Source organism: Panulirus ornatus, chromosome 73, assembly GCF_036320965.1.
Source record: "Panulirus ornatus isolate Po-2019 chromosome 73, ASM3632096v1, whole genome shotgun sequence".
In the NCBI taxonomy this organism is placed as follows: domain Eukaryota; kingdom Metazoa; phylum Arthropoda; class Malacostraca; order Decapoda; family Palinuridae; genus Panulirus; species Panulirus ornatus.
The window spans coordinates 13,342,486-13,365,508 of NC_092296.1; the positions used below are offsets into that span (position 1 = coordinate 13,342,486).

General features: G+C 40.4%; 1 protein-coding gene across 1 annotated transcript in view; it reads right to left on the minus strand.

The window, feature by feature from the left end:
* The window catches only part of LOC139748349 (uncharacterized), an 84,696-nt gene that overhangs the window by 43,242 nt on the left and 18,431 nt on the right, over positions 1-23,023 (minus strand). The window contains exons 7-8 of the mRNA XM_071661423.1: positions 20,155-20,250; positions 1,903-2,017 (exon numbers count right to left, since the gene is read on the minus strand). Coding sequence (XP_071517524.1) covers positions 1,903-2,017; positions 20,155-20,250 — 211 coding nt within the window. The remainder of the gene's footprint in view (positions 1-1,902; positions 2,018-20,154; positions 20,251-23,023) is intronic.

A 23,023-nucleotide genomic window follows, 5' to 3' on the forward strand; every position in this document is an offset into this window, starting at 1 on the left:
AATTTGGTCTCCCCATTCTCCTTGTCCCCTCCATTTCATACTCAGATTTCCTCTTTGTCAACCTTTTTCTTACTCATTCTCTCCATATGTCCAAACCATTTCATCACACCCTCTTGCGCTCTGTCATCGCACTTTTATTACCACACTTCTCTCTTACCCTTTCATTACTTACCTGATCAGACCACCTCACATCACACATTGTCCTCTAACATTTTATTTCCAACAAATCCACCCTCATCCACACAGCCTTATCCATATCATGGTGTTGGAAGTACCATTCCTTCAAAAATACCCATCTTCCCCCCAACCAGACAATCTCTGATACACATATCCTCTTTGTCAATCTTTCCTCACTCATTCTCTCCATATGTCCAAACCATTTCAACACATTCTCTTCTGCTCTCTCGACCATACTCTTTTTGTTTCCATACATCCCTCTTACCCATACATTACTTACTCTATCAAACCATCTCACACCACATATTGTCCTCAAACACTTTATTTCCAACACATCCACCATCCTCCGTACAATCCTATCTATAACCCATGCCTTGCAACCACCCAACATACCCATTTTTGCTCTCTGAGATAATGCTCTCCCCTTCCACATGTTCTTCATTGCTCCCAGAACCTTCACCCCCTCCCCCACCCTGTGACTCACTTCCGCTTCCATGATTTCATCCGCTGCTAAGTCCACTCCCAGATATCTAAAACACTTCACCTCTTCCAATTTTCCTCCATTCAAACTTACCTCCCAATGAACTTGTTCCTTAAGCCTACTGAACCTAATAAGCTTGCTCATATTCACATTTACTCTCAAGTTTCTCCATATATACAGTGGTAATGAGATGATCTCAGTTAGGGCGACATTGCCCATGTTGCCTCAGCTAACAGAAAAATATTTTCTTAACAGCTTTATTTCTTTCTCACTTCCTCATTCACAAATTTCAGTTCTATACCATTTAAAATTAATAGGGTAACCTATATTTCGCTTTCACATGATCTTTTAAGCTCCCCATATAACCCTGTTACAGAGTGTCACATCATGCATACTTCGTGTTCTATTCTCTCTTAACAGAAACATATTACTCATGCTATAGTCTATCCTGTCTTCTTTCTACCAACATCATTTGCATTTCTTGACATCCTTAAGTTGAAATGATGTATTCTTTCATTATTGTTATTTGCACATGCAACCTCACCTACCTATTTTTCCCTTTTCTCTCCCTCATCCAACCATTGAATCACCTATCACAGCTTTTCTCCGGTTCTACTTTTTCAACTGCTCTTTCATGTTCTCTGCATATGGTATCTTTACCCTGCAATACTCTATCACTGTATCACACAAATTAATATAATCCTGAACCTATCACATTTGAATTTTGCATCAAACAATATTGAGCTGACACTTGCCAACCATTTATCTTTCATTCACATTCCTATACAACTTGTGTAACCTGTATCATCTATCAAGCCTAATATCACTATTTTCTCGCTTTCATTCATGGGTTCCACTGCTTAGCAGCCTTGTCTTGCATGTACCTAATGTATCTAAGATACACTTTTAAAAGTGACTACAGTTTCCATGCGCATACATTCATCATTTAGTCCTCTTACATTCCTGTTCAACCTTAATTAAGACCCTAAATCTCAACAAAAGTGCTGCAGATATGCTGCTATTGTGCAGTCATGTACATATTTTGTGAAAATAAACCTGGAGAACAGTGGTCTGTAACCATAACTCTGAAGGGCTAGAAAAGGTTGAGGGAGCTTAAACCTTAAGACACAATGGCTACCCCTTTTAAAAATGAAATCTATCCCCATATTTTCATAATGACCAACAATACTGTTATAAAATCTTGATAACTGAAAGTCCCCAAGCACAGCTCTTCAAGATCTTACCAACACGAAGTTTGAAGCTTTGGAAGCTTTCCTTATTGATGGCATCTAGGACAGCAGCCAGAGCAAGAGCAAATTCTACCAGCAACACCAGACATCGTTCTGTCCGGTCCCGGGCCTGAAAGGGAGAATGTCTCATAAAATCGCTAGAAATAAGGTCAAATATGACTGAAGAAGGTTAAATTATTATCATAAAAAAGTTATACTAAGGCTAGAGAGTGCTTAAAAATAGCCATACATTTTGTGCATGGCATCAGAGGATTGAAATATAAAAAAGATGGATGAAAAATGGGGAAAGACTGGGAAAGGTTGGGCTCAAATTTGGTCACGGTGGGCTGAAACAGTGTGATGAGAAGGCTGAAAAGTGCTTAAAATGGACCAAAACATGTAAGTGAAAGGGTTTGAATATGGAGAGGGGTCAATATCAGAGGAAAACTTGAGTGCATACAGGCTTTTTATCTCATAAACAAAAGCCTTCTCAAGACATACAAGAAAATTCTAGATTTAAGTATTGAGAAAGGGAGCTTAAAATATTAACAAAAATGTTTAGGCCAAGGTAGTACTCCATCCAGTCTCAAGCCTGGTAGTGTGGGGTGTTCAATGTGTTCAAATACTGAAAGAGAAGACAAAATATCTTGGCACATAAAGAATGGCTCCTCCACCATATGTGTCAAAGGCTTCTTGATATATAAACAAAATGAGTTAAAAAATCTAGAGAGAAAGCTCAAATGTGCACAAAGGAGTTTATCTGTTGCAAAAGAAAGGTTCATGTAATAATGGTTTAAATCCTGTCAAAGGGTACCTAGTCCAACCCTAAGTTGCAGTCCAACCCCAAGTTGAAGTGCAGAGATTTCACACACTACTAAAAAGCTTCATGGAACACCTTGGATTTGAGAATGGGAGTTCAAATGCTTAGAGAAAGAAGCTTTCAAATGTAATTACAGCACTATATTAAGGAAAGTTTTGAGATACGTGTTTTGGCTGCTAAATTACCTTTACTGTTGATGAGGTAGATGATTCTCAATAAAAGATCAATGTATCACATGCAGTCACTGGGGTTCAAAATAGAAAGGAGCACATATATGCTTACGATGGGTAAAGATGTTAACAGAGAGCATCTTAGGGGCAGAATTCTAATACTGTAAATGTATAAAGCTCCCAGATATGATCAGTGGGTTACAACATATAAAAAGAACTTATATATAGTCATACAGGTGCATAAAATTTACACATGAACAGAGGGAGACAAAAGATTGTCATATCTCAGATATATAAGAAAAATTAAAACAGGACTGACAGTGTTCAAGTACCACTGTGAGGGAAGGGTTGAAATATGTGCAGCAAGAACTTGATATAATAAAAATTGTGCTGATAGAACAGTGAGCTCAGACAATGACAAAACTCAAGCTTACTAAAAAGCAGTACTATACTTTAATACAAGCATAAAATGGTCAAATGTACAATGGAATCTAAACTGTAGACAGACAGGACTAATGAATGGACAAAATCAATTCAATATGTCCAGATGATATACATAATTTGGGTCCACTCGTACAGTAGTAGAGGAAATTATATACTTGGAGAATTAACATCACACAGAGTACTGTCACAAATCAGACAGATGTGGAGAGCTAAATCAAACTAATATCCATCTGAATTGTTGAAGTCAAATGTTAAGTCTGAAATCAACAAAAGTAACAAGAGTCACAGGTTTCAAGCAGAAAAGGTTGAGCATGGAATAAATAAGTTGTACTATACATATAAGGAGATGAGAGAACAGATATGTAGAGAATGGATTACAGAAATCATGAAGGATAATAATCAAAATAACACTTTTTTATAATTATGTATGCAGTAACAGGAGATTGCTCGTATTAGTTGCAGCAATTCTAACACTTGTGCATATCAAGTTTAAAGAATGAGCTCATAATATTTAAGGTAATTATTCTCTAACAAGTTGTAATAGAAACACTTACCGTCTGAAAGCCCTGGAAGCAGTATAGGTAAAATATTTTATAATGCAATTAGCAGGCCTAGAGTTATGACAGAACACAGTAATATGAAACACATTTCTACTCTTTCTACTGGTATATGCGATATAGCCAAAGTTTCATATGAATATTTGTTTCAAACATATATTCATTTTGTTTATTGATGTGTCACCCTTTTTCAAACTGAGGGAGAGGCTGTACAAAGAGAATCAACCCTTCAACTTTCTGGTTACTCATCATCTAATTGGTCTTGTGCCATCAAGTTTCTTTTAATCATAATAAATGTTTTATTCTACTACATTACAATTGAAAGTAAACACTACATATCATTACCACTATCACTGCTGCAGGATGAGACATGCAGATATGTAGCTCGTGTAACACAAGTAATCCACATGCGGATATGTAGCTCGTGTAACACAAGTAATCCACATGTACTATGGTACAAATTCAAAGGTGCAACAGAATGCTGCAGGTGAGGTGCAGAAATATGAGTATGTTAGGAATTCAAGTGTGATATAGCAGTACCCATGAATTAAAATATATAAGAACAAGTGTGGTGATTAGCTTAACTTGGTGATAGAAGCGTATTACTAGAGTAAACGTGCACTCTATTGTTACATGACTGATACAGAAATAGATGCAGGATGGCAGAATACATGAACTATAGCATTATCACGTGCTTTACTGTAGTAGTGTGAGAAAGTGTTCCATTTCCCAGTCAGCATCATCAAGATGTCACTGTGGCTACAAAGTTATTTAGATGTACAAATGCATGATGTGTATCATTAATGCAAAGCAGCACCCTTATGTAATCCAAAAACTTATTTGTATTGCCTGTAAATGAATTTGTTTAAGTACAGGTTTTCTTGATTTTTTAAATACCTGATGGTAGACACTACTTGTCTGACATCTTGATAAATGTTGAAAAAAAAAACATTAAGAAAGATAAAGAGTGGGTGAGGCAGATAAGCTTCTGGCTTTATTTCACCAAAAGCAACTTAGTGAAAGTGTATGCAGCATTTATACATCTATAAATGGCTTATAATAAAATGAATAGGATAGCTAAATTGGAAGCTCTGACTCTATATGGTGTGCTTGGAAGACTTTTGAATATGCTGTTAAAGCTTTTACAATGAAAGTAAAGCATGTGTGAGAATAAGAGGTGTGAGAGACAGCTTTGAAATAAATATGGAAGCACAACAAAGTTTTGTAATGTCACCATGATTATTTCATACTTTTATGGGTGAGTAGGATGAGAGTGAGGTGGGATGATTTTAGTGTGATGTTAAACCATTGAGAAACATAATGTACGTAGTCACAGCTGTTGTATGTGGTTGATGTGACGATGTTAGCTAAATCAGAGGAACAGCTGAACAGAATTGTGGGATGCTTTGATATAAATGCATAGAGGATGCTGAAAATGAATATGAATAAAAGTGAGACTATAGTTTTTAAAAGGGATGGAAAATCACTATGAAATATCTAATTTGCATGGTGAAGAAATGTTGAAGTTGCAGAAAAATTTATATATCTGGGAGTAACTTTTAGTAAGGATGGTACTGTTGTGGGAAATCTAAAATTGAAAGCAGTCATGTAAGACAGAAAAATGGGAGGTGTATTAACATCTTACATGAATGGAATATATCTAATTGTAGAGTGTGCAAGAAACATGCATTTACGTGTACTGGTTTAAACTCATATGAATGGATGTGAAACCAAGTTTCAGCTGGTCAGGATGGTACAAGAAAATATGAGCAGTAAAGAAGAATGACTTGTACAGTAAACCTGGAATTATGAGGACAGAGAAAGTAAAGTGCAAAAAAGTCAGAGGATGTCTGGCATGAAGAAATTGTGAGAAAAGTCCACAGATGAATTTTTTTCAGGATGGTGTGGCCATGAAGAATGTACTGCAAATGATAGGCTGGTCAAGAAAGGAAAGTCATTGGTACAGTGGGGAGGGAAGACTGCAGAAAACTGATACTATTCAGTGGAAAATGCTTGAAGAATGATCTGGGATGAGATGGAATGAAAGCATTTTGTGCATAACAGTGGTGCGCATGGAGATGCTGGTCTCACTTGACAAATCAAGAGTGTGGAAAGTGAGAAGTTTTAAACATGTGAAAGTCCATGTTTACCTCAAACAGATGATATACAATTAAGATATCCGAGTGAATTCAGAGGCTTTACATACATAACTGATTCACCATAAGAAACTGTGAAGGGGTGATGAAGATGGATAGATAACTTGCTGATAAACAGTCATAACCAAGAAGTTCTACCCAATCTGAGCTGAAAGCCAGAGGGCACTGCAATTGCTTGGTGAGCAACACAGAACTGAGACTCTCACCATAGTACATAATGTATCAAAGCTGTAATATTTTGTTCCTACTGTTTAGATAAGTAAAGATCATCACACCAACAATAATACCAATAAAAGTAACTAAATTATCATCAATATTATCAATATCACTATAAACATTCTTGGCCAATTCCTGTGCTTATTAAACTTGTCTGACATTAGACAGGTTAAAAAGCTTAAAATGATGTGACCTGAGAGGGTGAATATCATAATAACTATCATTATCCATATGGCACCTCTAATACTATCATTAGCATGATCTTTATTACTGTTATTATCATGAATACTCTTAAATGAATAATGTTACCACTACTATCACTATCAACATCATTGTCAAGCATTACCAGTAGTACAGTTTATCAATACCATTATTTCTTCAAGGAAGCAACTGAGCAATGGTGTGGAGAAAGGGGTGGGTACTAACACTGTCAGTTCTCTCTCTATATATTTTTTATTTATTTATTTTATTTTGCTTTGTCGCTGTCTCCCACGTTTGCGAGGTGGCGAAAGGAAACAGACGAAAGAAATGGCCCAACCCACCCCATACACATGTATGTACATACATGTCCACACATGCAAATATACGTACCTATACATCTCAATGTACACATATATATACACACACAGACACATACATATATACCCATGCACACAATTCACACTGTCTGCCTTTATTCATTCCCATCACCACACATGGAATACCATCCCCCTCCCCCCTCATGTGTGCGAGGTAGCGCTAGGAAAAGACAACAAAGGCCCCATTCATTCACACTCAGTCTCTAGCTGTCAAGCAATAATGCCCGAAACCACAGCTCCCTTTCCACATCCAGGCCCCACACAACTTTCCATGGTTTACCCCAGACGCTTCACATGCCCTGATTCAATCCACTGACAGTATGTCAACCCCGGTATACCACATCGATCCAATTCACTCTATTCCTTGCACGCCTTTCACCCTCCTGCATGTTCAGGCCCCGATCACTCAAAATCTTTTTCACTCCATCTTTCCACCTCCAATTTGGTCTCCCACTTCTCCTCGTTCCCTCCACCTCTGACACATATATCCTCTTGGTCAATCTTTCCTCACTCATTCTCTCCATGTGCCCAAACCATTTCAAAACACCCTCTTCTGCTCTCTCAACTACACTCTTTTTATTTCCACACATCTCTCTTACCCTTACATTACTTACTCGATCAAACCACCTCACACCACACATTGTCCTCAACATCTCGTTTCCAGCACATCCACCCTCCTGCGCACAACTCTATCCATAGCCCACGCCTCGCAACCATACAACATTGTTGGAACCACTATTCCTTCAAACATACCCATTTTTGCTTTCCGAGATAATGTTCTCGACTTCCAAACATTCTTCAAGGCTCCCAGGATTTTCGCCCCCTCCCCCACCCTATGATTCACTTCCGCTTCCATGGTCCATCCGCTGCCAGATCCACTCCCAGATATCTAAAACACTTTACTTCCTCCAGTTTTTCTCCATTCAAACTTACCTCCCAATTGACTTGACCCTCAACCCTACTGTACCTAATAACCTTGCTCTTATTCACATTTACTCTTAACTTCCTTCTTTCACACACTTTACCAAACTCAGTCACCAGCTTCTGCAGTTTCTCACATGAATCAGCCACCAGCGCTGTATCATCAGTGAACAACAACTGACTCACTTCCCAAGCTCTCTCATCCACAACACTCTTCATACTTGCCCCTCTTTCCAAAACTCTTGCATTCACCTCCCTAACAACCCCATCCATAAACAAATTAAACAACCATGGAGACATCACACACCCCTGCCGCAAACCTACATTCACTGAGAACCGATCACTCTATATATATATCCTTATATTCTTGGCTTACCCATGACAGCTAGAGACTGAGTGTGAATGAATGTGACCTTTGCTGTCTTTTCCTAGCACTACCTTGTGCGCGTGCGGGGGGAGGGGGTGTGTCATTTCATGTGTGGCGGGGTGGCAGTGAGAATGGATGAAGGCAGCAGGTATGAATATGTACATGTGTATATATGTATATGTCTGAGTATGTATATGTATGTATACGTTGAAATGTATTGATATGTATATGTACATGTGTGGGTATGTATGTATATACATGTGCATGTGGGTGGGTTGAGCCACTCTCTCATCTATTTCCTTGTGCTACCTCGCTAACGAGGGAGACAACAACAAAGTATAATAAATAAATAAATAAATAAATATACTTGGGTATGCCGTTCTGTGCCCTGAGCGCAGTGGGGGTCACTTCCTCTTCTGTTATCATTATTGATACCATTATTGATAATAAAGCATTACTATTTTCCCTACTGATAATATTATTGCACAGATTTGATAATATGTTCAAAGAATGAAAAATACTTTCATAATTGATAAGATAAATCTTATGCTCAGGTATGTGCCTTCATTATTCTGTTCTTTCAAACTCATTTGCTGTTTCCTAAGTTTGCAAGGTAGTGCCAAGAACAAACAAAACAAGGCCTCTTACTCGCATCCACTTTCTAGCTGTCATATGTAATGCACCGAAACCAAAGTCCCCTTTCCACAATCAAGCCAACCATACATTTCCATGGTTTCCATTGGCTGCTTCAAATGCCTTCGTTAAGCACACTGACAGCATGTTGCTCCCTGTATACCACATTGCTCCAATTCACTTTATCCTGTGCACACCTTTCACCCTCCTGCATATCACATCTCCAGTTTGGTTTCTTCATTCTCCTTGTCCAATCCACTTCTGATGCACATATACTCTTTGTCAACTTCTCACTCATTCTCTTCATATGCCCACACTATTTCAGAACATCCTCTTCCACTCTGTCAATCATGCTGTTCTTATTACCACACCTTTCTCTTACCCCTTAAATTACATACTCAATCAACCTTTCTCACACCATATACTGACCTCAAATGTTTCGTTTCTAACACATTCCCTCTTAAGTAGAATCTCATCTATGGCACATGCCTCGAAATCCATACTAAATTACTGGGACCACTATACTTCAAATAACCATTTTTGCCCTCCCAGACAGTGACCCCTCTTTCCACATATTTATCAGTGCTCCAAGAACCATTGCCCTTCTCACTAAGTCTATGACTCACCTGTTTCCATGGCTCCATTCGCACCATATCCACCGTTATATACTTGTCTATCTATATCTCTGATACTCGTTCGTTTTAGGAACTCCTTCATTGGGTGGCTATGGCAAAAGCTTCCATAACATGAGAACTTTGGTGCAGCTTCTTAGCCTTTAGCACTTCACAACCAAGAGGCCACTTGCAGAGGACAGGTCTAACAAAGTGTTTTCAGAGGTGACAATTTTATATTCCTTCCAACTACTTCTACCTAATGTGTCTACCTAATGTTCCTGCTTATGTTCCAAGTACTACTTTTACCAAATATTCCCAACTGCAGTTCCTACATATTACTTCTAACTAACTAACTAACCTAGTGTTCTTGTCTAATGTTCCTACCTACTACTTCTATCTATGGCTTCTACCATTTGCCAAAAGGCAGGGTTAGTGCATAGCGCTCACTGAAGGAAAATCTAGAGTCATGAAGAATGAGTTTTGTGAGTTAAGTGTTGTCAGGTGTTATGTGTGACAAGGAGAGATTATATGTTTGTAGACAGAAAGCCAGCAATCCAGGTATGGATGAGGCAGAAAGAAAAGACAGCCACCTGGGTGAGAGAAGTGCACTCTGACAAGAACATGCTTAGGTTACAAGTTGGGTCAAAGACCCTCCACTTCCTCCTTGCTCTAACACCAATATGATCATGATCTTAGTTATTTTTTCTCATACTTGTGTGCCACTTCCCACATCAGCAAGGTAGCTCCAGGAACAGACAAGAAATGGACTCATACACTAAAATTCACTCTGTAGCTGTCATGAGTAGTAGCAAAATATTTATTTATTTATTCATATATTCTGCTTTGTCGCTGTCTCCCGCGTTAGCGAGGTAGCGCAAGGAAACAGACGAAAGAATGGCCCAACCCGCCCACATACACATGTATATACATACATGTCCACACATGCAAAATATACATACCTATACATCTCAATGTACACATATATATACACACACTGACATATATATACACATGTACACAATTCATACTGTCTGCCTTTATTTATTCCCATCGCCACCTCGCCACACATGGAATAACAACCCCGTCCCCCCTCATGTGTGTGAGGTAGCGCTAGGAAAGACACCAAAGGCCCCATTGTTCACACTCAGTCTCTAGCTGTCATGTAATAATGCACCGAAACCACAGCTCCCTTTCCACATCCAATCCCCACACACTTTGCATGGTTTACCCCAGACGCTTCACATGCCCTGCTTCAATCCATTGACAGGACGTCGACCCCGGTATACCACATCGTTCCAATTCACTTTATTCCTTGCACGCCTTTCACCCTCCTGCATGTTCAGGCCCCGATCACTCAAAATCTTTTTCACTCCATCTTTCCACCTCCAATTTGGTCTCCCACTTCTCCTCGTTCCCTCCACCTCTGACACATATGTCCTCTTGGTCAATCTTTCCCCACTCATTCTCTCCATGTGACCAAACCATTTCAAAACACCCTCTTCTGCTCTCTCAACTACACTCTTTATTTCCACACGTCTCTCTCACCCTTACACTACTTACTCGATCAAACCACCTCACACCACATATTGTCCTCAAACATCTCATTTCCAGCACATCCACCCTCCTGCGCACAACTCTATCCATAGCCCATGCCTCGCAACCATACAATATTGTTGGAACCACTATTCCTTCAAACATACCCATTTTTGCTTTCCGAGATAATGTTCTCGACTTCCAAACATTCTTCAAGGCTCCCAGAATTTTCGCCCACTCCCCCAACCTATGATTCACTTCCGCTTCCATGGTTCCATCCGCTGCCAGATCCACTCCCAGATATCTAAAACACTTTACTTCCTCCAGTTTTTCTCCATTCAAACTTACTTCCCAATTGACTTGACCCTCAACCCTACTGTACCTAATAACCTTGCTCTTATTCACATTTACTCTTAACTTTCTTCTTTCACACACTTTACCAAACTCAGTCACCAGCTTCTGCAGTTTCTTACATGAATCAGCCACCAGCGCTGTATCATCAGCGAACAACAACTGACTCACTTCCCAAGCTCTCTCATCCACAACAGACTGCATACTCGCCCCTCTTTCCAAAACTCTTGCATTCACCTCCCTAACAACCCCATCCATAAACAAATTAAACAACCATGGAGACATCACACACCCCTGCCACAAACCTACATTCCCTGAGAACCAATCACTTTCCTCTCTTCCTAAGCGCACACATGCCTTACATCCTCGATAAAAGCTTTCACTGCTTCTAACAACTTGCCTCCCACACCATATACTCTTAAAACCTTCCACAGAGCATCTCTATCAACTCTATCATATGCCTTCTCCAGATCCATAAATGCTACATACAAATCCATTTGTTTTTCTAAGTATTTCTCACATACATTCTTCAAAGCAAACACCTGATCCACACATCCTCTACCACTTCTGAAACCACACTGCTCTTCCCCAATCTGATGCTCTGTACACGCCTTCACCCTCTCAATCAATACCCTCCCATATAATTTACCAGGAATACTCAACAAACTTATACCTCTGTAATTTGAGCACTCACTCTTATCCCCTTTGCCTTTGTACAAAGGCACTATGCAAGCATTCTGCCAATCCTCAGGCACCTCACCATGAATCATACATACATTAAATAACCTTACCAACCAGTCAACAATACAGTCACCCCCTTTTTTAATAAATTCCACTGCAATACCATCCAAACCTGCTGCTTTGCTGGCTTTCATCTTTCGTAAAGCTTTTACTAATTCTTCTCTATTTACCAAATCATTTTCACTAACCCTCTCACTTTGCACACCACCTCGATCAAGACACCCTATATCTGCCACTCTATCATCAAACACATTCAACAAACCCTCAAAATACTCACTCCATCTCCTTCTCACATTACCACTACTTGTTATCACCTCCCCATTAGCCCCCTTCACTGAAGTTCCCATTTGCTCCCTTGTCTTACGCACTTTATTTACCTCCTTCCAAAACATCTTTTTATTCTCCCTGAAATCTAATGATACTCTCTCACCCCAACTCTCATTTGCCCTCTTTTTCACCTCTTTCACCTTTCTCTTGACCTCCTGCCTCTTTCTTTTATACCTCTCCCACTCATTTGCATTTTTTCCCTGCAAAAATTGTTCAAATGCCTCTCTCTTCTCTTTCACTAATAATCTTACTTCTTCATTCCACCACTCACTACCTTTTCTAATCAACCCACCTCCCACTCTTCTCATGCCACAAGCATCTTTTGCGCAAGCCATCACTGCTTCCCTAAATACATCCCATTCCTCCCCCACTCCCCTTACCTCCTTTGTTCTCACCTTTTTCCATTCTGTACTCAGTCTCTCCTGGTACTTCCTCACACAAGTCTCCTTTCCAAGCTCACTTACTCTCACCACTCTCTTCACCCCAATATTCTCTCTTCTTTTCTGAAAACCCCCACAAATCTTCACCTTCACTTCCACAAGATAATGATCAGACATCCCTCTAGTTGCACCTCTCAGCACATTAACATCCAAAAGTCTCTCTTTCGTGCGTCTATCAATTAAGACGTAATCCAATAACGCTCTCTGGCCATCTATCCTACTTACATACGTATACTTATGTATATCTCGCTTTTTAAACCAGGTATTCCCAATCACCATTCCTTTTTCAGCACATAAATCTACAAGCTCTTCACCATTTCCATTTACAACACTGAACACTCCATGTATACCAATTATTCCCTCAACTGCCACATTACTCACCTTTGCATTCAAATCACCCATCACTATAACCCGGTCTTGTGCATCAAAACCACTAACACACTCATTCAGCTGCTCCCAAAACACTTGCCTCTCATGATCTTTCTTCTCATGCCCAGGTGCATATGCGCCAATAATCACCCATCTCTCTCCATCAACTTTCAGTTTTACCCATATCAATCTAGAATTTACTTTCTTACACTCTATCACATACTCCCACAACTCCTGATTCAGGAGTAGTGCTACTCCTTCCCTTGCTCTTGTCCTCTCACTAACCCCTGACTTTACTCCCAAGACATTCCCAAACCACTCTTCCCCTTAACCCTTTAGCTTCGTTTCACTCAGAGCCAAAACATCCAGGTTCCTTTCCTCAAACATACTACCTATCTCTCCTTTTTTCTCATCTTGGTTACATCCACACACATTTAGACACCCCAATCTGAGCCTTCAAGGAAGATGAGCACTCCTTGCGTGACTCCTTCTTCTGTTTCCCCTTTTAGAAAGTTAAAATACAAGGAGGGGAGGGTTTCTGGCCCCCCGCTCCCGTCCCATTTAGTCGCCTTCTACGACACGTGAGGAAAGCGTGGGAAGTATTCTTAATCCCCTATCCCAAGGAATAAAGCAAATTTTTTTTTTTTTTTTTTTTTTTGCTTTGTCGCTGTCTCCCGCGTTTGCGAGGTAGCGCAAGGAAACAGACGAAAGAAATGGCCAAACCCAACCCCATACACATGTATATACATACATCCACACACGCAAATATATATACCTACAGAGCTTTCCATGGTTTACCCCAGACGCTTCACATGCCCTGATTCAATCCACTGACAGCACGTCAACCCCGGTATACCACATCGCTCCAATTCACTCTATTCCTTGCCCTCCTTTCACCCTCCTGCATGTTCAGGCCCCGATCACACAAAATCTTTTTCACTCCATCTTTCCACCTCCAATTTGGTCTCCCTCTTCTCCTCGTTCCCTCCACCTCCGACACATATATCCTCTTGGTCAACCTTTCCTCACTCATTCTCTCCATGTGCCCAAACCATTTCAAAACACCCTCTTCTGCTCTCTCAACCACGCTCTTTTTATTTCCACACATCTCTCTTACCCTTACGTTACTTACTCGATCAAACCACCTCACACCACACATTGTCCTCAAACATCTCATTTCCAGCACATCCATCCTCCTGCGCACCACTCTATCCATAGCTCACGCCTCGCAACCATACAACATTGTTGGAACCACTATTCCTTCAAACATACCCATTTTTGCTTTCCGAGATAATGTTCTCGACTTCCACACATTCTTCAAGGCTCCCAGAATTTTCGCCCCCTCCCCCACCCTATGATCCACTTCCGCTTCCATGGTTCCATCCGCTGCCAGATCCACTCCCAGATATCTAAAACACTTTACTTCCTCCAGTTTTTCTCCATTCAAACTCACCTCCCAATTGACTTGACCCTCAACCCTACTGTACCTAATAACCTTGCTCTTATTCACATTTACTCTTAACTTTCTTCTTTCACACACTTTACCAAACTCAGTCACCAGCTTCTGCAGTTTCTCACATGAATCAGCCACCAGCGCTGTATCATCAGCGAACAACAACTGACTCACTTCCCAAGCTCTCTCATCCCCAACAGACTTCATACTTGCCCCTCTTTCCAAAACTCTTGCATTCACCTCCCTAACAACCCCATCCATAAACAAATTAAACAACCATGGAGACATCACACACCCCTGCCGCAAACCTACATTCACTGAGAACCAATCACTTTCCTCTCTTCCTACACGTACACATGCCTTACATCCTCGATAAAAACTTTTCACTGCTTCTAACAACTTGCCTCCCACACCATATATTCTTGATACCTTCCACAGAGCATCTCTATCAACTCTATCATATGCCTTCTCCAGATCCATAAATGCTACATACAAATCCATTTGCTTTTCTAAGTATTTCTCACATACATTCTTCAAAGCAAACACCTGAACCACACATCCTCTACCACTTCTGAAACCACACTGCTCTTCCCGAATCTGATGCTCTGTACATGCCTTCACCCTCTCAATCAATACCCTCCCATATAATTTACCAGGAATACCCAACAAACTTATACCTCTGTAATTTGAGCACTCACTCTTATCCCCTTTGCCTTTGTACAATGGCACTATGCACGCATTCCACCAATCCTCAGGCACCTCACCATGAGTCATACATACATTAAATAACCTTACCAACCAGTCAACAATACAGTCACCCCCTTTTTTAATAAAGTCCACTGCAATACCATCCAAACCTGCTGCCCTGCCGGCTTTCATCTTCCGCAAAGCTCTTCTCTGTTTACCAAATCATTTTCCCTAACCCTCTCACTTTGCACACCACCTCGACCAAAACACCCTATATCTGCCACTCTATCATCAAACACATTCAACAAACCTTCAAAATACTCACTCCATCTCCTTCTCACATCACCACTACTTGTTATCACCTCCCCATTTGTGCCCTTCACTGAAGTTCCCATTTGCTCCCTTGTCTTACGCACTTTATTTACCTCCTTCCAGAACATCTTTTTATTCTCCCTAAAATTTAATGATACTCTCACCCCAACTCTCATTTGCCCTTTTTTTCACCTCTTGCACCTTTCTCTTGCAAGAGAGAGACGGGTGATTATTGGTGCATATGCACCTGGGCATGAGAAGAAAGATCATGAGAGGCAAGTGTTTTGGGAGCAACTGAATGAGTGTGTTAGTGGTTTTGATGCAGGAGACCGGGTTATAGTGATGGGTGATTTGAATGCAAAGGTGAGTAATGTGGCAGTTGAGGGAATAATTGGTATACATGGGGTGTTCAGTGTTGTAAATGGAAATGGTGAAGAGCTTGTAGATTTATGTGCTGAAAAAGGACTGATGATTGGGAATACCTGGTTTAAAAAGCGAGATATACATAAGTATACTTATGTAAGTAGGAGAGATGGCCAGAGAGCGTTATTGGATTACGTGTTAATTGACAGGCGCGCGAAAGAGAGACTTTTGGATGTTAATGTGCTGAGAGGTGCAACTGGAGGGATGTCTGATCATTATCTTGTGGAGGCTAAGGTGAAGATTTGTATGAGTTTTCAGAAAAGAAGAGTGAATGTTGGGGTGAAGAGGGTGGTGAGAGTAAGTGAGCTAGGGAAGGAGACTTGTGTGAGGAAGTACCAGGAGAGACTGAGTACAGAATGGAAAAAGGTGAGAACAATGGAAGTAAGGGGAGTGGGGGAGGAATGGGATGTATTTAGGGAATCAGTGATGGATTGCGCAAAAGATGCTTGTGGCATGAGAAGAGTGGGAGGTGGGTTGATTAGAAAGGGTAGTGAGTGGTGGGATGAAGAAGTAAGAGTATTAGTGAAAGAGAAGAGAGAGGCATTTGGACGAATTTTGCAGGGAAAAAATGCAATTGAGTGGGAGATGTATAAAAGAAAGGGACAGGAGGTCAAGAGAAAGCAAAATATATTCTGAATATATTCTGTACTCCCATTTAGTTAATATAATCTAAGAAGTAAAAGTTTTGCTGTCACAGATTATATAGATTTGAACGGATCCAACTTCATTATAAGAGTTTAAAACTGTTGAAGGAAGGTATTATATTAGACAATAAACCTTTAAAAGTTTTGGGAGCGTTGAAGAATGTGAGGAAGTCGAGAACATTATCTCGGAAAGCAAAAATGGGCATGTTTGAAGGAATAGTGGTTCAAACAATGTTATAAGGTTGCGAGGCGTGGGCTATAGATAGAGTTGTGCATAGGAGGGTGGTTGTGCTGGAAATGAGATGTTTAAGGACAATATGTGGTGTGAGATGGTTTGACCGAGTAAGTAATAATAGGGTAAGAGAGATGTGTGGTAATAAAAAGAGTGTGGCTGAGAGAGCAGAAGAGGATGTTTTGAAATGGTTTGGTCACATGAAGAGAATAAGCGAGGAAAGATTGACCAAGAGGAGATATGTGTCAGAGGTGGAGGGAACGAGAAGTGGGAGACCAAATTGGAGGTGGAAAAATGGAGTGAAAAGATTTTGAGTGATCGGGGCCTGAACATGCAGGAGGGTGAAAGGCATGCAAGGAATAGAGTGAACTGGAACGATGTGGTATACAGGGGTTGACGTGCTGTCAATGGATTGAACCAGGGCATGTGAAGCATTTGGGGTAAACCATGGAAAGTTCTGTGGGGCCTGGATGTGGAAAGCTTGCTGTGGTTTCAGTGCATTATACATGACAGCTAGAGAAGAGTGTGAACGAATGTGGCCTTTGTTGTCTTTTCCTAGTGCTACCTTGTGCACATGTGGGGGGAGGGGGGGTTGTTATTTCATGTGTGGCGGGGTGGCGATGGGAATGAATAAAGGCAGATATTATGAATTATGTACATGTGTATATATGTATGTCTGTGTGTATATATATTTATACGTTGAGATGTATAGGTATGTATATTTGCGTGCGTGGATGTGTATGTATATACATGTGTATGTGGGTGGGTTGGGCCATTCTTTCGTCTGTTTCCTTGTGCTACCTCGCTAACGTGGGAGACAGCGACAAAGCAAAATAATAATAATAAAATTTTTTTTTTAAATACAGGCTTTTCAGCTTTCTTATCAATCACTCTGTTATCCACTCCCAGGTACCTAAATCATCCCACTTCCTTCAAGTTTTCTCCATTCAAACTCTCACCCTAACTAACCAGTGTCTTTGCATTATCAAATCTAATAACCTTGCTTAGATTCACAGTTACTCTAAACTTAATCCTTTCAAACACATTCAAAAATAGACATAAACTTTTGCAGTTTCTCATTCAAATCTGCCACCAGCTGTAGTGTCATTAACAAGCAACATCTGACTCATTTACCAGACCCACTCATCCCAGACAGACTGCATACCTGCCCCTCTTTTTAAGACCCTTGCATTTACTCCTCACAACTTCATCCACAAACAAATTATACAGCCATAGTGACATTATCCCTGCCACAGACCTACCTATGCATGGAACCATTCACCCTCTCTACCCACTCAAACACATGCCTTACCCTCATAATAATAAGTCCTCACTGCTTCTTATAACTTTCCTCCCATTCTATACATTTGTAAAACCTTACACAAAGTATCTCTATCAACTCTATCATGTGCATTCCCGAGATCCATAAATGCCACATACAAATCCATCTATTCCTCTAAAAACTTACACACATCCTTTAAGAAAATACCTGATCCACACATCCTCTCTCACTCATGAAACTGCATGGTTCCTCCCCAGTCAGGTTTGTTTATGCAGCAAAACTGTTCTTCATGTCCTTATTTTCATCTTATGACTATATGAGCCCGTGATCTCCATGGTTAGCATTAGTGATGACTGTGTCGTGAGCCAGCAATTCAGTGGTTGTCAAGTAGCACTCTTCTGACAATACTGCCCTGTGACCCACCCAACCTGGACAAACACACGACAAAACCACACTTCCGAACCTGCTGCCAAAGCCAGTGGTACAGAGAAGGATTGGCTATTCCTAACCTAGCCTAGCCATTGGCACAGAGAAGGTATGGCTGTACATAACCTAGCATAGCCAGTGTACAGGGAAGGTAAGGCTGTACCTAACCTAACCACGCAAGTGGTGCAGAGAAGGTTTGGCTGTACCTAACCTAAGTTATCCAATGGTACAGAGAGAGAGAATGGCTGTACCTAACCTAGCCTAGCCAATGTACAGAGAAGGTATGGCTGTACCTAACCTAGCCAGTAATACAGAGAAGGTAAGGTTGTACCTAACCTAACCTAGCCCCCTGGCTAGGAAAGGAAAGGTATGGCTGTAACTAAACTAACCTAGCTCACTAGTGGTAGAGAGAAGGTATGACTGTACCTAATCTAGCCAGTGGTGCAGGGAAGGTATGGCTGTACCTAACTTAACCTAGCCCATTGGTACAGAGAAAGAATGGCTGTACCTAACCTAGCCTAGCAAAAATACAGAGAAGGTAAGGGTGTGCCTTACCTAGCCTAGCCAGTGTCCAAGGAAGGTATGGCTGCAGCTAACCTAACCAAACCAGTGGTATAACGAAGGTATTGCTCTAACTAACCTAGCCTAGCCAGTGTACAGGGAAAGTATGGCTGTACCTAACTTAACCTAGCCAGTGTACAGGGAAAGGTATGGCTGTACCTAACCGAACCTAGCCAGTGCACAGGAAAGGTATGGCTGTAACTAACCTAACCTAGCCCACTGTGGTACAGTGAAGGTATGGCTGGACCTAACCTATCCTAGCCAATGTACAGGTAAGGTATGGTTGTACCTAACCTACCCAGTGTACAGGGAAGGTATGGCTGTACCTAACCTAGCCAGTGTACAGGGAAGGTATGGCTTTAGCTACCCTAATCTAGCCTAGCCAGTGTACAGAGGAATGGTTTTACCTAACCTAGCCTAGCCAGTGTCCAGAGAAAGTATGGCTGTACCTAACCTAGCCAGTAGTACAAAGAAGGTAAGGCTGTACCTAACCTAACCTAGCCACAGTCCAGGGAAGGTAAGGCTTTAGCTACCCTAACCTAGCCTAGCCAGTGTACAGAGGAATGGCTTTACCTAACCTAGCCTAGCCAGTGTCCAGAGAAGGTATGGCTGTACCTAACCTAGCCAGTAGTACAGAGAAGGTAAGGCTCTACCTAACCTGACCTAACCTAGCCTAGCCAATGTATATAGAAGATATGGCTGTACCTAACCTAGCCTAGCCAGTGTACAGAGAAGGTATGGCTGTACCTAACCTAGCCAGTAGTACTGAGAAGGTAAGGCTCTACCTAACCTAACCTAGCCTAGCCAATGTATAGAGAAGATATGGCTGTACCTAACCTAACCTAGCCAGTGTACAGGGAAGGTATGACTGTACCTAACCTAGCCTATCCTAGCCCACTAGTGTACAGAGGTGTTGCCGCACATGACCAGCACAAGGCTATGGTGTGGTCGGTACAGGAACACAGCCCAGGGATGTATGGTGGTTGTGTTAGAGTTAGAGGTGAACATACCTCCTCCTTGCCAGGATGAAGGCCGGCTGCCACCATGTATGTACTTCCAATGGTCTTGATCTTCTCCACCATGCTGTACTTGGGCTTGGTCAGCAACTATGGAGGAAGGAGAGAGCAATTAATGACTTCATCACAATGGCCATAGTTATCCAACACAAAGCATATACTTCTGTTAAATGAATTTATGGATGGCTAAGGCTACACCGAGACAAAATGTACACTTCAGAATGACTTAAGTGTGAGGGACGAAAAACAATATAAAGCAAAATGTGAATTATCTTACTCTGTTAATTGAAAGCAAAGTCGACCTAATTTGACCTGCCCTTTTCATTACAATATGGTTGCATTATTCTTTCCAAACACAGTAACAACGATAAACTACTATGTGAAATAGGGATAAACAACAATTGTAAAAAAAAATCATATGCTATGTACAATGGTGTAAAGACGTCAATAGAATAAAACACTAATATATATTTGTATTCTAAATGAAGAATTTCTGCTGATCTGTTCACACAATTCCCTCACATCAGTTTTCATAATGACCTATCGAGTCTTTTCTTTAAGTAACAAGTATGAATTAATCTCACATATTCCCCAACCATTTGCTAAATACCATTATTTTTTTTTTCACGAATTCTGCATGTGCTTAATTTTGATTCACTGGTTCATAAGCAAGGTCAAAACTGGATAAAATATATGATTATAACACTCCATTAACCCAGGAACTTTAACATGTCATTTAACCCTAATTACTTAACATGATCTAACAACACCAAATTTGTCTCATGTAATTACACAATTTAACCCTTTATGACCAAGATATACCACGTGATCTAAACTACCTTACCAATGTGTATGACTTCATGTTACCAAGTGATCATCCATATCATGACACATGGCTTCATATAAATCTTCTTTCATACTGTTTTCGCCGTTTCCTGCGTTATCGAGATAGCGTCAGGAACAGACGGAAGAAAAGGCCCCGTTCACTCACATCCATTCTCTATCTGTCATGAAAAGTCTGTGACTTCCCCCAGCTTCAGTCCATTCACAGCACGTCGACCCACGTAAAGCACATCGCTTCAATTCACTTTATCCTGTGCACGCCTCTCACCCTCCTGTACGTTCAGGCCCTAAGCACCCAAAATCTTTTTCACGCCATCCTTCCACTTCAAATTTCGTCTTCCACTTCTTGTCACCTACAATTTTGACACATATCAATTTTGTCAACTTTTCCTACCTCATTCTCCTCGTGTAACAAACCATTTCAGAAAACCTTGAGCGTAAGACGACGAACCCAACACAACACACGTCTCTCCCGCTCCTGCACACACACACACACATTAACACTGATGATACACACACACACACACACACACACACACACACACACATTAACACTGATGATACACACACACACACACACACACACACACACACACACACACACACACACATACCGACTGGAAAAAAAGGTAAATTCAGACCACAAAATAAGTTTAATATGCACAAATGTCCGGAGCACTATTACGAAACGTGATGAACTTATATCCTATGATGAACTTATGTGCTATGATGAACTTATATTCTGTGCAGTTACTGCAAAAGCGAACATTATTGCAATCTGAGAAACCTAGGTCAACTCTGAGAAAAAACACCAAATGGCCGAGTTAACAATCTCCGGATATAAACCATTTACGAAAAGATGGCTGGAGTTGTTTGTGTTCGAAGATGATAACAATGTAAGTGTGTTATAAGTAAACACACACACACACACACACACACACACACACACACACTTACAACTCTTTATATTGACATTACTCACAAGTTCTAAAGTAAACTACGTCTCGGTGATATTGACAGACCTTCTAAGGAAAAAGAAGACGACGATACAATATTATATAATGAAATTAAAACTATAATAAACAGTAAATAGGTTATAACAGTAGGAGACATGAACAGTCCAAACCTAAAGTGGAACACGTTAACAGGTGACCGAGAGGGAACGAGACTCATGGAACTGATTGAAGACACTTTTGTACAACACTTGATAAGAAACCCACCAGAGGTCAAAACATTCTTGATCTTGTCCTCACCAACTTAATCAACTCTTACGAAGTAGGTGAGAGTTTGTCAAATAGCGATCACAGTTGGATTAGATTAGAGATAAATTTAGATTATGAAATAAATGACAACAATCCCTTGATCCCAGATTACAGGCGACCAAATTCTGAAAACATTAGACATGAAATTCGCAGTACCAATTGGACAAAAATATACATACTGCAAGAATTATGAAGAGAACTTGCAATATTTCAAAACCATCATGGGTGAATAGGAGAACAGAACTAATTCTCCAAAAGAATAAAACAAGAAATTCAAATGAATGGAAACATGAAAATCACCAGGAATTAATAAAAAATACAAAGAGAGTGTAAGATCACAAGACAGAGTAAACGCAACGAAGAAAAAATTTCCTTGAAAGTTAAGAATAATCCTACGAAATCCTTCAAATATATAAGACAAAGGAAGACATTAAAAGAAAGAATTGAACCATTACGAAACAAACACGACACCGACGACAAGGTAATGGCTAGCAAACTATATTATTCTTTTTAACTTCGTTTTCACAATTGAAGAAACATCTTGAATACCACAACCAATGAAAATGTTTCAAAGATCTGATGAAGAAGAGTTGAAGGTTAGAGACATGAAGAACTATGAAGTACTTAAACACCTGGACCAGTTAATTCCTAACATATCTAATGAAAATTCACTGGAATCTTTTAATGCTATTTGTCAGAATTGGGACGAAGTACCTCACAAGAGACTTTTACATAAACTCAAAGCTCACGGAACTGGT